General features: G+C 41.3%; 2 protein-coding genes across 15 annotated transcripts in view; one reads left to right on the top strand and one right to left on the bottom strand.

Annotated features, from left to right (window-relative positions):
• The window catches only part of zdhhc4 (zinc finger DHHC-type palmitoyltransferase 4), a 99874-nt gene that overhangs the window by 37773 nt on the left and 46817 nt on the right, over nucleotides 1-15284 (bottom strand). For 7 of the 13 annotated variants that reach the window (XM_069928224.1, XM_069928228.1, XM_069928223.1 and 4 more), the window contains exons 1-3: nucleotides 11178-11242; nucleotides 9670-9800; nucleotides 7280-7353 (exon numbers count right to left, since the gene is read on the bottom strand). In XM_069928224.1, the coding sequence (XP_069784325.1) occupies nucleotides 7280-7353; nucleotides 9670-9800; nucleotides 11178-11238 (266 nt within the window). In that variant the 5' untranslated portion in view covers nucleotides 11239-11242. Of the gene's footprint in view, nucleotides 1-7279; nucleotides 7354-9669; nucleotides 9801-10717; nucleotides 10976-11177; nucleotides 11243-11347; nucleotides 11371-11417; nucleotides 11632-15284 lie in introns of those variants that run through there. The other 6 variants (XM_069928221.1, XM_069928216.1, XM_069928215.1 and 3 more) reach the window with 4 other exon arrangements.
• Nucleotides 11312-15284, top strand: part of grid2ipb (glutamate receptor, ionotropic, delta 2 (Grid2) interacting protein, b) — a 335342-nt gene continuing 331369 nt past the window's right edge. For both annotated transcript variants that reach the window (XM_069928210.1, XM_069928209.1), the window contains exon 1: nucleotides 11312-11630. The gene's annotated coding sequence lies outside the window, so the exon portion shown is untranslated. The remainder of the gene's footprint in view (nucleotides 11631-15284) is intronic.

Genomic DNA, 15284 nt, shown 5'->3' with positions numbered 1-15284 from the left:
GAAATTACAGGAAGACTTAGAACATTGGAAAGAATTACCACTAACATTGATAGGGAGGGTAAATTGCATTAAAATGAATGTCTTCCCCAGGATACAATACTTATTTCAATCGCTACCAATTCCCTTAACAGAGAAATTCTTCCAATGAACTTAAGAGAATAATAAGGAAATTTTTATGGAAAGGGGGGAAACCGAGGATAGCGTTAGATGAATTAACAGAGTGGTACAACCAAGGTGGTTTGCAGTTACCAAATTTTAAAAATTATTATAGAGCAGCACAATTAAGGTATTTATCAGATTTTTATCAGACAAGGGAAAAACCAGATTGGACTAAAATAGAGCTAGATAAAATAGGGGAGAAGGTACCGAACATATACTTTATAAGTGGGATGAAAAGCTGGTGTAATATAAAAGCTCACCAGTACTGCATCATTTACTCAATATATGGAAGTAGATTCACTGAGAAAGGAAAAAAACAAATTACCAACTAACAAAATTATTATTGACGCAAAATCAGCTAATCCCTTTTACAATAGATAACCTTTCCTTTAGAGAATGGGAGAGAAAAGGAATTAAAAGAATAGAAAATTGTTTTTTGGGAAATAATTTATTTACATTTGAACAAATGAAGTACAAATATGGAATAACTGCATACCATCAACTGAAAAGCTACTTAAAGGATAAATTGGGAAACAGACTGAAATTACCAGAAGCATGTGATTACAGAAACAATGATAATAAAAAGATTTATAATGAACATGTACATCAAGCTGCAAGAGAAGGAAAATGATGAAATAAGCTATAAAGATTTAAACATAAAGATAAAAAATGAAGCATGGGAAAAGTTATGCTCTGGGACTATGAAGAATATAATAAACACAAGGTTATGCATGATAAAGTATAATTGGTTACACAGGCCATATATCACGCCCCATAAGTTAAATAAATGGGATCCAACATTATCAGATAGATGTTTTCGCTGTAAGAAAGAAATGGGAACAACAGTACATGCAATTTGGGCATGTGAGAAAGTGAAAAAGTTTTGGGACGATCTAAACCAGGTATTAAATAAAATCACAAAAAACAACATTCCAAAAAATCCAGAGATCTTTCTTCTAAGTAATATAAGAAGTTAAGAATTAGGCCTCAAACTGGATGAAGCACAAAAAAGATTTATTAGCCTTAGCTGTAGCAAAAAAATATATAATGTCAACTTGGAAATCAGAAGAGAGCCTGAGAGTACAGCAATGATACATGGAAATGAATAAATGTATTCCATTGGAAAAAAATAACATATAATTTAAAAATATAAAGTCACATTATTTGAACAAATTTGGGAACCGTACATGGAACACACCAGAGAGGGCTTGCCTCGGACGTCCACCCCCTAAAATGATAAGAAGACAAAACAACTTGATCCAGTGTGTAAAAGTAGATGACACAATTTTCTTGCTTATTTTCATTGTGTGATTCATTGTTTAATGGTTTTATTGTATTGTATATGTTGAACGTTTAATGGGTTTGGAGGGGGTGGGAAGGGGGGAGGGAAGGTAGGGGGGAATAAGGGGAGAAAATGCCACTGTGTATATTTAAGAGGGAAATGTTTGTGTGTATTTTGATTGATATAGTTCACAGTGTGAAAAATAATAAAATTAATTTAAAAAAAAAGAAGGTGGGGGTGAGCAACCTCCTTTAAACCAAAAACAAAAATAATTCCTACAGGACGCAGAGCTGTTCCTATTGGGAAATATGATGGACATAAGTCTTAAGATAAAGCTGTCAAAATTCCAAATCTAATTTGAAATGATCACATTGGCAGTGGCCAGGAAGTGCATAGCAGTTACCTGGATATCTGACTCTCACTTGGGCACTACGCGATGGAATGTGGAAATGCAAAGCTGTGTTCCCCTGGAGAAAATTACCCATAACTCAAGGAAAAAATATAACACCTTCCTAAAAATTTGGCAACCATATCTAAATTTTCTAGGAGCAGAGTTATATTGTGGATCAGTGTTTCTCACCACCCTGCCTATCCTTCTACTGAGGGGGGGGGTTCCATTCCAGCCCAATCAAGTAAAGAAAAATGTTACAGCCTAGATGCTGGCTGTTGGACCCTGACAAACCCCTGATGTGTTCCTTGCCTTTGTTGTGGGTGTCTTGAATGTTGTAAGTAATTGTGGTCTGTTGAGCATGGGGAGGGAGGGGGAAAAATGGCTCGGACTCAACAGTGAATCTTGTATATAATGTAAAGGATTACTAGAAATTGTTTGAGTTTGAAAATCTATAAATAAAATATTAAAAAGATTTTATTCTCGTCTTTGAACTACTTTGTTCAGTTTGTTGTTCCAGTAAATAAAACTTTGTTTTGTTCTCTGCACTTTTCTTGGAGCTGTCTGAGGGCAAAGACCATGTCAGTAGTTCCTCTGTTTGCGCGAAAGCCGCACTGTGATTCTGGGAGAATATTCTCGGCAACACTAGGTATTATTCTATTTAGTAGAATCCTAGCGAAGATTTTGCCTGCAATGGAGAGCAATGTGATTCCCCTGTAGTTTGAGCAGTCTGATTTCTCGCCTTTGTTTTTGTACAGGGTGATGATGGTGGCATCACGAAGATCCTGAGGCAGTTTACCTTGGTCCCAACAAAGCTTGAAAAACTCATGCAGTTTGGCATGCAGAGTTTTACCGCCAGCCTTCCAGACTTCTGGGGGGATTCCATCCATACCTGCTGCTTTGCCACTTTTCAGTTGTTCGATTGCCTTATATGTCTCATCCAGGGTGGGAACCTCATCCAGCTCTAGCCTTAGGGGCTGTTGAGGGAGCTGGAGCAGGGCGGAATCTTGGACTGAGCGGTTGGCACTGAAAAGAGATTGGAAGTGTTCTGACCATCGGTTGCAACAAGGTCGGGTCAGATACAGCAATGAGCTCTCTGAACCCTTCTCCATTAACAATGGCGTGAAGCAAGGCTGTGTTCTCGCACCAACCCTCTTTTCAATCTTCTTCAGCATGATGCTGAACCAAGCCATGAAAGACCCCAACAATGAAGACGCTGTTTACATCCGGTACCGCACGGATGGCAGTCTCTTCAATCTGAGGCGCCTGCAAGCTCACACCAAGACACAAGAGAAACTTGTCCGTGAACTACTCTTTGCAGACGATGCCGCTTTAGTTGCCCATTCAGAGCCAGCTCTTCAGCGCTTGACGTCCTGCTTTGCGGAAACTGCCAAAATGTTTGGCCTGGAAGTCAGCCTGAAGAAAACTGAGGTCCTCCATCAGCCAGCTCCCCACCATGACTACCAGCCCCCCCACATCTCCATCGGGCACACAAAACTCAAAACGGTCAACCAGTTTACCTATCTCGGCTGCACCATTTCATCAGATGCAAGGATCGACAATGAGATAGACAACAGACTCGCCAAGGCAAATAGCGCCTTTGGAAGACTACACAAAAGAGTCTGGAAAAACAACCAACTGAAAAACCTCACAAAGATAAGCGTATACAGAGCCGTTGTCATACCCACACTCCTGTTCGGCTCCGAATCATGGGTCCTCTACCGGCACCACCTACGGCTCCTAGAACGCTTCCACCAGCGTTGTCTCCGCTCCATCCTCAACATCCATTGGAGCGCTTACATCCCTAATGTCGAAGTACTCGAGATGGCAGAGGTCGACAGCATCGAGTCCACGCTGCTGAAGATCCAGCTGCGCTGGATGGGTCACGTCTCCAGAATGGAGGACCATCGCCTTCCCAAGATCGTGTTATATGGCGAGCTCTCCACTGGCCACCATGACAGAGGTGCACCAAAGAAAAGATACAAAGACTGCCTAAAGAAATCTCTTGGTGCCTGCCACATTGACCACCGCCAGTGGGCTTATAACGCCTCAAACCGTGCATCTTGGCGCCTCACAGTTTGGCGGGCAGCAACCTCCTTTGAAGAAGACCGCAGAGCCCACCTCACTGACAAAAGGCAAAGGAGGTAAAACCCAACACCCAACCCCAACCAACCAATTTTCCCCTGCAACCGCTGCAATCGTGTCTGCCTGTCCCGCATCGGACTTGTCAGCCACAAACGAGCCTGCAGCTGACGTGGACTTTTTACCCCCTCCATAAATCTTCGTCCGCGAAGCCAAGCCAAAGAAAGAAATAAAACATCAATGAGTATTTATTTTTATGTGACGCAATGTCTAAATAAATTAATAACACTGACACCCATCAATTTGCAGATTATTATTAAAGTTGCTGGAAATGGTTACATCAAAACTCATCGAATTACAAACCTAGTTGACAAACCATCTGGATGGTTAAAGTGAAAATCTTCACACACAGCACAGTTTATGCAGGTTTACAAAATATCCACACACACACCCACCCACCCCTTAGAGGGCACACTTGAAGGACTATTGCCCAGTAGTATTCACATCTACTGTGATTAAATGCTTTGAAAGGTTGGTCATACCCAAAATACACTCGGAAAGACCTGGATCTACTGCAATTTGTCTACTGCCACAATAGTCCCAAGGCAGACTCAATTTCACTGGCTCTCCACTCAGCACTGGATCACCTTGATAGGAGCAACATCAGGATGCTTTTCACCCATTATAGCTCAGCTTTCAACACCATCATTCCCAAGCTCCAAAACCTGGGCCTCTGCACCTCCCTCTGCAACTGGATCTTTGACTTCCTCATGGAAGATGGCAGTTAGTGCAAATCAGAAATGTCACCTCCTTACTAACAATCAACACAGGCACACCACAAGGATGCATTCTTAGCCCACTGCTCTACTCACTCTATGTCCATGAGTGTCTGGCTTGGCACAATTCAAATGCCATCAACAAATTTATGTACAGGAGATAGTTCAGCTTGTTGAGGGCTGTCACAAAAACAACCTTGCAATTAGCGTTAGCAAAACCAAGCAACTGATTGTGGATTTCAGGAAGGGAAAATCAGGAAAACACAAACCAGTCCTCATCGAGGGGTCAGCAGAGGAAAGGTTAAAGAACTTCTGGATGTCAACATCTCTGAAGATCAATACGGGGACCTTCATGTTAATGCAATCATGAAGAAGGCTCTCCCTCAGCTATATATCGTTAGGAGTTCAAGGAGGTTTGGCATGTTCCTAAAGTCCGGGCAACATTCTAATGCACTCCTGGAATCTTATTGACATCTATCCTGTAGTTATGTGACCAAAACTCCCCGCAATACTCCAACATTTCCCTCACCAATGTCTTGTACATTTTTACCATAACATCCCAACTCCTACACTCAATACTATGAAGGCCAATATGACAAAAGCTCTCCTTACAACTCCATCTACCTGTAATGCCACTTTCAGGGAACAATGTATTTGTATTCCCAAATCCCTCTGTTCTACCGCACTCCTCGGTACCCGACCATTTACCATGTATGTTCTTTCTTGGTTTGTCCTTCCATAATGCAACACCTCACACTTAACTGCATTAAGATCAATCTGCCATTTTACAGTCCATTTTTCCAGCTGGTCCAGATCCCTCTGTAAGCTTTGAAAACCTTCCTCATCCACAACACCTCCAATCTTAGTGCCATCTGCAAACTTACCACATTATCATCCAGATCATTGATAGAGATGACAAACAACAATGCTCCCAGCACTGATCCCTGAGGCACATCACTAATCCCAGGCCTCCAGTCTGAAAAGCAACCATCCACCACTTCTCTCTGGCTTCTCCTGTATAGCCTAGTATTGAATCCATTTTGCTACATTACAATGAATACTAAGTTTCTGAACCTTCCTGTGGGACCTTGTCAAAGGCCTTACTAAAGTCCATGTAGACAAATCCACAACCTCCTCGAAAAACCCTCTCAGATTAGTTAAACATGACTTACCATGCACAAAGCCATGTTGACCATCCCTAATCAGTCCTTGGCTATCCAAATACTTGTGCATCTGATTTAGAACACCTTCCAATAATTTACTGACTACTAACTTCAGGCTCACCGGCCTATAATTTACATGGTTACTCATGGAGCCTTTTTTAAACAATGGAACAGCCCTCCAGCACCACACCCATGGCTAAGGACATTTTAAATATTTCTGACAGAGCCCCTTCAATTTCTACTCTTGCCTCCCTCAGTATTCGAGGGAATATCTTGTCAGGCCCTGGGAATTTATCCACCCCCATTTGTTTTAAGGCAGCAAGCACTTCCACAACCTTACTGCTTGTTTTCCTTACTTCCCTTGACTCTGTGCCTGAGTGAATACTGATGCGAAAAACCCATTTAAGATCTCCCCCATCTCTTTTGGCTCCATTGAGAGTAAACTCTGATCTTCGAAGGAACTAATTTTGTCCCTTACTATCTTTTTGCTCATAGAAACCCTTAGGAATTTCCTTCACACTGTCTGTCAAAACAACCTCATATCTTCTTTTAGCCTTCCTGATTTCTTTCCTAACTCAGGAACTGAATTACAGGGAAAAGTTAAACAGGTTAGGATTTTTTCCCTGGAGCATTGAAAACTGAGGGAAGAAATGTTAGAGGTATTAAAAATTATGAGTAAATGTCCATAGACTTTTCCAATGCGGGTAGATAAGGTACAAACCAGAGGGCACAGGTTAAGGGTGAAAGTTTAGGGGGAACTTCTTCATACAGAGAGTGGTAGGAGTGTGGAACGAGTTGTCCTCTGAGAAGTGAATGTGGGCTCAATTTTAACATTGAAGGTTAAAATCAGTGAGACTACACAAAAAACATTCAGCAGAGACTAGAAAAGTTGAAGGGTCCTGTTTCTCTGCTGTAATGTTCTATGTTCAGTCCTGCCCCTCCTGCAACCAAGTTTCACTAATCGCCACAATAATTTCACTTGGAAATGAATCAATAATGATAACATTTTCTTAAAGGTCGAGGAATAGACCGATACCAGGGTGCAGATAGACACATGGAAAGTCACAAGATCAAATATTTTATTGCTAGGCTACTGAAAACTAAACCACACAGGACATGCATCTGCACCATTTGTAGTTTGGGCACTTGCTTACAGAAAAATGACTGAATGGATGAAAAAGATGCCATGCATGTATAGTGATAAAAACCAAAAATAGGAGAGTACAGTTATGAGAGGCTTGAAAAGCTTGTAAAAAGTAAATCATGTACCTTGTAGAAATATTTCAATTCCTATTAATCAGTTGAGCACTAAACTGTTCATGAGTTGAACAGAGTTGTGGTTGGTAGATTCACACCCTTGCTAACTATACCGCCCTACAGAATGAACGAGGATTCAAGGGTATAGGTGGTTTAGGAATACCACACTCACCTCTGATGGATGAGCCTATACAAAGCATACTGCACTGCTATCTGCAGCCATCGAGGAACCACTGGCCCAATCATCTATTAGTGATGGAAACAAAATGGAGCAGAAGAAAGACTTTGTTTATATGGCACATTTCATGACCTTATGTTAAATCAAATAACTTTTGCCAATCCTGCTAATAAGGTGAGAACACTGTTACAATGTAAGTGACACTGCAGACCATCTTCTCACCGCAGGAGCAATGTAATGAAATCCTGATAATCGCAGGGTTCAAAGAGCAAAAGCAATTTGCTGGAGGAACTCATGAAGGGTTCTGACCCGAAATAACCATTCTCTTTCTGCCACTGATGCTGCTCGACTCACTAAGTTCCTCCTGAATATTGTGTTTCACTCTACATTCCAGCATTTTCAGTTCCTTGTGTGTTTATTGCTTCAATGAGGATGGTGGAGGATTGATATTGACCAGGATACCAGAAAGTTCTTTCTTCAGTGGATGTCAGTGCCTTGAGATGTTATTATATTGTCCTGGGATGGTAGACAAGATTAGAATTTACTGACTTAAAGGCATAATCTCAAGAAATCCAATAGTCCAAAGAGCAGAATTTGAAGCTCTGATCCTCTGACTCAGGAGATAAGGATGACACTCAGGGTCAAGGCTCGAATAACAATGTCTCATTCTGCAAAGGGAATAGGTTGTGATAGTTTGGTGCATGAAGAGGCACTCAATAGCCCTTTCATTAAGGTCAATATATATCCAATTGCTATTTTCAGTGCCTTCAAGGGTACCAAAGTATTCACAGTATTGAACAAGATGAGAATGTAATGTACTTAAATTGCTGGAGCATGGACCAAGAGTTGGTTACGGACATTTGTCTGGGTAGCATTTAGCTTGCAACGACTCACTAGGTCCAATTCATATGATTCCTTGAGATGTACACTGCAATTAATACATTACGAAAGGAGCCAACTTTCTAGGATAATGGAAGATCAAAAAAAATATCTTCAAACCCTTCCAAGGAGAAGACAAAGCTTTGGATACACTTCACTCTTGTAATGCCTGCCATCTGGTAAGGCCAGGCCTTGCTACAGCTTGTGGTGCCAGAGACTTTAAGCTCTTCAGATGGAAAGGTAATCATGTGGATTCAAGATCCTGTCCCTCAAACTCCCATACCATACAGTTTCCAATAATTACTTTGCAGAATACAAAGCCATGTAGGCAATCATCTTTCAGCTCATCCCAGCTCAATTTTGCATTCACCATCTTTCCCTGTGCTGTTCAATATTATTCTTCCCTGTTCGATAAGGGGCTTTAAATATGTTTAACAAGAAGAACATTTTAAGTAATTTCTTTATCTGGAGAATGCTCAGAAAGTAGAACTCCCATTGATTGGACAAGTGAAAACTCACTGATTCATTGAACTATTTATCCAACCTCTTGCAACTACCACTTTTTATATCACCTACTTGACTCTCTTTGGATTGCCTTCAATATGCTAGGGTCAGGAATGTTGCTGTCCTTCTGACTCACAGAAGTTTCTAGATAGACACTGAATATTCAGGAAACAGAGGGGTGTGTATCACATCCAAGCAGCGGTTTTGGCTTAACCTGGGCATCGTGTTTGGTGTTGACATTGTGGGTAGAATGGCCTGTTCTTGTCCTCTACTGTTCCATGTTTTATATAACTTTCAGATAAAAACCTTTAGAATCTTTCCTTACACATACTCAACATTTATATGTCACATTGGCCCTGTTCTGATTCTGCACCTCTCTACTGGATGTGGCCAAGGTACATTGAGCCAACTCTCCCAATATTTCACCCTCATGGTTTGCAATGTCCTCATATATTCCAGATCTCTGTTTCTGAAAGCAAAAGATTCATGACTGTTGTTAAGTGATTGAGAGCATTTCATAGTCCACAATCATTCCCATTCAACAGTCTAAATACATAATCTGTTTGTCATGCCTTAGTCCTTAGTCCAGCCATTCTCAACCTTTTTTTCACCTTTGCACTACCCCAGGATCGCTCAAAGATCATGGGCCCCCTTCTCTGTGAATCAGTCATGTTTGGTACTTCTCGCCTACCAACTACATAACAATATTTGTTACAAGATGAAAAGAAAACAAGGCTTTTACTTAACTGTGCTCTGACCTCATGGGGTGGTGGGGGGAGCAATGTTAGTCTCCCATTGAGAATGGCTGATTTAGTCTATATTTTACTGTGTGGTCTGTTTTAAGTTTTTCCTCAATGTCACCACAGAACAGAAATTTATGTATTTCAGAACTTCAAGGCAAGAGATGGCACATCCTTGTCCTTTCCTGGTAAAGTCTGCCCAAATTCTCAACCATGATGGTTTGACATAGACCTAGGATGTTTTTAAAGAACTGCAGTTACCCGTGTCACATGGTGGGAGATCCTTGCAAAACATTCCTGACTTTGTCTTGAAAATTTGATGACAATCACCATGCAGGAAAAGGAAACAGCCAGATAAATGAGGAAGAGAATGAGGAAATCCATCTCCTTGCCTGAAATATAAAATATCTTGTTACTGCTTGGGGTCCATACAATCTAAATCAATAATCAGGAGGAAGAAAATACTTCATCAAGGTACCTAATTTTACAATTACATTTTACTGGTACTTCGCAATGTTGGACTACCAGCTCAATATGTACTGTTCTTGGAGTTGAAGATCAGTGCTAAGGGAGAGTCAGGACCACTCTCCACTACACATTAATGGCACTATTGTGGATAGCACAAAGTTCCTAAGTGTGCATATAAAGGACAACCTATCCTGGATGCACAATACTTCCTCATTAGTCAGGGAGGCACAGCAGCGCTACACCTCCTAAGGAGATTGAGGACAACATCTTACAGGAGCACAATTAAGAACGTCCTGTCTGGCTCCAACATTGTGTGATATGGTAGCTGCAAAGTATCGGACTAGAAGACGCATAGAATATCATTAAAACAGCCCAGAAGAGGCTTCTTCTATTAATGACATTCACCAGGAATATTTCTGAAATAAGGCTCAAAGAATTATTGAGCATCCAGAATCTTTGCCCACTACCATCAGGAAGGAGCTAGAGGACTGCCAGGCTGGGAAATAACTTTTTCCTGCAGGCTGTGAGATTGATAATCAGTACCCTGTAACCAAGTAAATAATCTAAAAATACTTATATGTATATTTATTTAAAATTATACTTTTATACAGTATATACAATATGTGTGATTATGAGCCGTGTACCAAATGTGCATGCACTGTGGTCGAGAGAAATAGTTTTGTCTAGTTGTATATGTTGTCAAAAGATAATAAATTTGAATTGCAAAAAGAGTTTTCATTGGATTTTTTTCATTCCAGTGTCAGGTTTTAATTTAATTTGGGTATTGTGTTTCGCACAAACATATTGCATTAAAATAAGGTCTGAAAAGAATTACATTTACTTAAAACATCCTTCTTAAGACTTCACTAGATTGGATTAATATTGCAGCCAGTACAGTGGCTTCGATGAAGTTGCACCATAATGTTGATGTTGGAAACTTAGACACCTGTAAGGGCAGAAAATGCTGAAAGCACTGAATATCTTTACTCAAGAAAGACAGAGGGATAACACAATAAGTCACAATATCAGTAACAGAAAACAAGTTAAAGCCATGGATCCAAGGCAAGTTGGATCCAAGATTGGCTTCACAATACGAAGCAAAATGTGTGGATGATTGAGATGCTGTCACCAGTGGTGTCCCATAGAGATGGGAGCTGGCAACCTGTTTATTACGTATGTGTGTGTATATATATATATATGTTTATTTTTTTTGGGATTTGACTACAGGAGGATTGAGGAGAATGTCGTTAGAGGAAGAATGGGGGCAGGGGTATGCTCCATTCCAGCCAGCGAACACTGACCTCCTCCCTGCCTCACCCATCTCCTTGAGGCTGACCCACTGGCTGGCCCTCGCCCCTCCATTGGTCTTCAATGATGCTACCCACACCACCCCCCCCCCCCCCCCCCCGGGGGCAGGCAACCACCCACCACCCACCCACCCAGCCTTGAAATTGGGCCTCCCTCCACTCACTCATCCTCAGCGGTAGGTAAGCTCCCCTCCACCACCCTTCCTCCCCGATTCCCACCACTCGCTCACCCACCGAAATTCCACAGCCGCCCTGGCGCAGCCGGGGTGACTCGGAGGTCCACCCCACGTGCCCTCTACCCCAGCCGCTGATTGGCTGACGGCTGTTGAATGGCGGCGCTTCACGCGGTCACCAGGCAACGGGGCCCTGCGCTGATGGCGCCTCACAGAGAGGAGAAGGGGGCGGTGCTGCCGCTCTTTCCGACGGCGAGTACACCTTAATAACCAGGTTGGCAGAGCGGCACGTCAGCCGGAGTGGGGAGTGGGGAGTGGGGAGAAGGGGGGAGTGGGGAGAAGGGGGGGGGGTGGAGAGAGGGGGGGAGAGAGAGGGGGGGAGAGAGAGGGGGGGAGAGAGAGGGGGGGGTGGAGAGAGGGGGGGTGGAGAGAGAGGGGGGGGTGGAGAGAGGGGGGGGGTGGAGAGAGGGGGGGGTGGAGAGAGGGGGGGGGGTGGAGAGAGGGGGGGGGTGGAGAGAGGGGGGGGTGGAGAGGGGGGGGGGTGGAGAGAGGGGGGGGGGTGGAGAGAGAGAGAGAGAGAGAGAGAGAGAGAGAGAGGGGGGGGGTGGTGGTGGGTGAGGCTGCCAGCTGTAGGGATATGAGGTGGACAGCTGAGAACTCCAGGAGATTTCCAGACGTTGTCTCCACTAACAAGATGGGAAGCGTGGAGCCAGCTGATGGACAGTCTCCCCAGGACTCATAGCAAGGTGACCTCTCTGGGGCATGGGATGACACGGCCACATGAAGGCTTATGAAGCATGTTCTGAGAGTACTCAGGAGTTGATTATTGATAAAATACAAGGCCCTACAAGTGCCCAATGCCCACTGTTTACTTCCTCTCTAGCGCCACACAAAAACAAAACCAAGGAATTAAACAAAATGTCTGGGGTCCATTTGGCCTGGGCCCTTTGTCAGCTACACCATATTGTAGCAAACTGTTGGAGGGACTTTGGATGGAAGGGAGTGTGGATATTTTCAGATCAAGGCCCTGATCCTGCCTGACACTTTGAAATAATTCGGCAGTTTCATTTTTGCTCCATTTTCAGTCTCTCTTTTCTCCAAAGAGACAATAAAATTTAGCAGCCAGAACTAACCCCACTAAGGTTGGCAGGCCTTGTAATTATGATTCTGGATAGGCCCATGAGAAAACCCTTTGACTGAGCTAAAGTCCTCTGCATTCAGAAGTTAAACATTACAAAAGCTAAAAAGTAATTAACTGTTAACTATTTGGTATTTGAGTTAAATCTCAATAATATGAAGAAAAACATGATCCAAGTTCAGATTTATTTACAGAGTACACACATGTCGTAACATACAACCCTGAGATTATTTTTCCTGCAGGCACAGCAGAATTATCACTTATTGGTAACTAAATTGCACTCTAAAGGAAAGACACGTTCAAGTTTATTATCATCAACCTGATGAATTAGTGCTCTCCAGTCCTCTGGGCAAAAACACACAACCAGACAACACACATACAAACAATATATATGCAGTACATACACATATATTTAAAAAAAATTAATAATATTGTTTAATAAATAGTAGTTCATTCAGTTGTTCAGCAATCTCACTGCCTGTGAGAAGAAGCTGTTTCTTATCCAGGTGGTTCTGGCTCTGATACTCCTGATTCTCTTTCCCAATGGGAGTAATGCAAAAATACTGATTGTACTCAACAATTTTATGTGCCCTCTTCAAACAATGATCTCAGTAGATCACATCGATGATGGGACACCCAGTGATCCTCTCTGCCTCTCATGGATTTGTTACGAACCCTGCATAATGAACAGCAATAGACAATGAACCAGACAGTGTTTTAAACCACTAACTTTATTTTTTACTCTTAAACTATCCTTAACACTAAATCTATCCCCAGCTATGCGCAGGTATATTAGTGTGTGTGTTCTGTCTTTCAAATTCAGTTGAAATTTGATGCCCAGAATTAATGTTGAACTGATGGGAAGATGGGAGTTGTGGCTGCTACAGACTCACGAATTCTCCTCGTGTTGCCTTTGAAGGAATGTCCATCATAACACTCCTGGTCCTGGGCAGCCTCCATGAAGCTTCCAAGACCCTGTCTCTCCAAGTGACCTCCACTGTTAGTCACACTCAAAATGAAGCACTTTGCTTCCAAAAGACTCTCCTGGCACAGGTCAATCAACTGAAAAGGCCCAGTCATTCACAGAGCATGAATACCACAAAATAGCTGGCCCAGGAGCTGCTTCAAAAAGCTGTTTTCTCTTCAGCCGTCAGAATCAGAATCTCCCTTACAGAATCACAATGTCTTTGCAAATATATTGAATTTTTATTGAAATATTTTATTTATTAGAAAAAACAAGTAATAACCACAATTGCATAATAAAAATGCTAAGAAATTATCACAATCATTCGTGGTTACATAGAATAAAAGTTAAAAGAAACTACAAGAAATCCTAAAAAAACCCTAATTTCCCCTTAACCTAGTTCTAACCCACTTAATTAAAAAGAAAAGCTAGAAAATAAATAGATAAAGAGAATAACACATCATTTATCTGGTAAGGAGATCCAGCGGCATTCTAGATCAACATCAAATTTTCAAATTAGAATAATCCAAATATGGGCTCCAAATCTTTTTAAATACATAATATTTTTAAATACATAATATTTATTCCATTGGTATACATGACCTCATTTCTGAATGCCATCTTTGTAAATTAATCTCCATTTGAGCTTTCCACGAAACAGCGATACATTTCCTAAAGCTAAAGCTAATCACAAAATGCCGTTTGAAATTTATCTAATTTATTAAGCAAAGCCATTTCACTAGCTTCTCCAATTGGATCTAGAGAAAATTTTGTTTTCAAAATATCTTGCAGACACTCTTTTAATCTTGTCCAAAAACTCTTAACTTTCTCACAAGACCAAACTGAATGCAAAAATGTACCTTTTTGCTCGTTACATCAAAAACATAAATCTGTAGCACTCAGTTTATATTTTTTCAAATGCTCTGGAGTTAAATATAGTTGATGTATAAAATTATAAGTCACTAATCTATACCTAAGATTGACTAATTTTGTCATAGTGTCTCTATTAATCCTCAAATTCAACTCCAGGATCCTTCTCCTATTTAAGTCTCGATTTATGCAATTCAATCTTAGGCATTTTTTGTTGTAACAATTTGCACATTTCCAAAATAAATCCCTCTTTCCTCCATCTCGGATCAACACTTCAAATGTCATTTCCTTAGGTAAATCCAAATATCTCCCTAAACAACAATGCAGCATCAGTAGAATACATTTAGGAATTTGATATTTTTCTTTCAAACTTTCAAATGTTTAAAAACGACTCACCTCAAAACAGTCATTTATCATTCTAATTCCTTTCTGATTCCAGATTTTAAGGAGGTTATTGTCAATCGTAAAGGATAGACCTTTATTCTGAAACATAGGGCTATATCAAGACAATCCCCCTGAAAGTCCCATATTTTTACTAACCACTTTCCATACATTTATCAAGTGAAATACTAATAGTTTTACTATTCGATTTATAAATGAAATGATCCCTTCTGTCCTCTCCAATTATCTTCAGTTCAATATCCAACCAAGTTACAAAACTATCTAAATCAAACATTCTATTAATAATTTTCAATTGAGCAGCATAATAATATTTTACAAAATTTGGAAGTTGCATACCACCTAGCTCATATTTGAGAGTTAATTAATGCATAGAAACCCTTGCCAATTTCCCTTTCCACAAAAATTTCCTCACCAACGCATTTCTTTCTTTCTTTGGCTTGGCTTCGCAGACGAAGATTTATGGAGGGGGTAAAAAGTCCACGTCAGCTGCAGGCTCGTTTGTGGCTGACCAGTCCGATGCGGGACAGGCAGACACGATTGCAGCGGTTGCAAGG

This window comes from Narcine bancroftii, chromosome 3 (genome assembly GCF_036971445.1).
Source record: "Narcine bancroftii isolate sNarBan1 chromosome 3, sNarBan1.hap1, whole genome shotgun sequence".
In the NCBI taxonomy this organism is placed as follows: Eukaryota; Metazoa; Chordata; class Chondrichthyes; order Torpediniformes; family Narcinidae; genus Narcine; species Narcine bancroftii.
The sequence above is the reverse complement of the archived record's forward strand: the minus strand, read 5'-3'. Positions and strand labels throughout refer to the sequence as shown.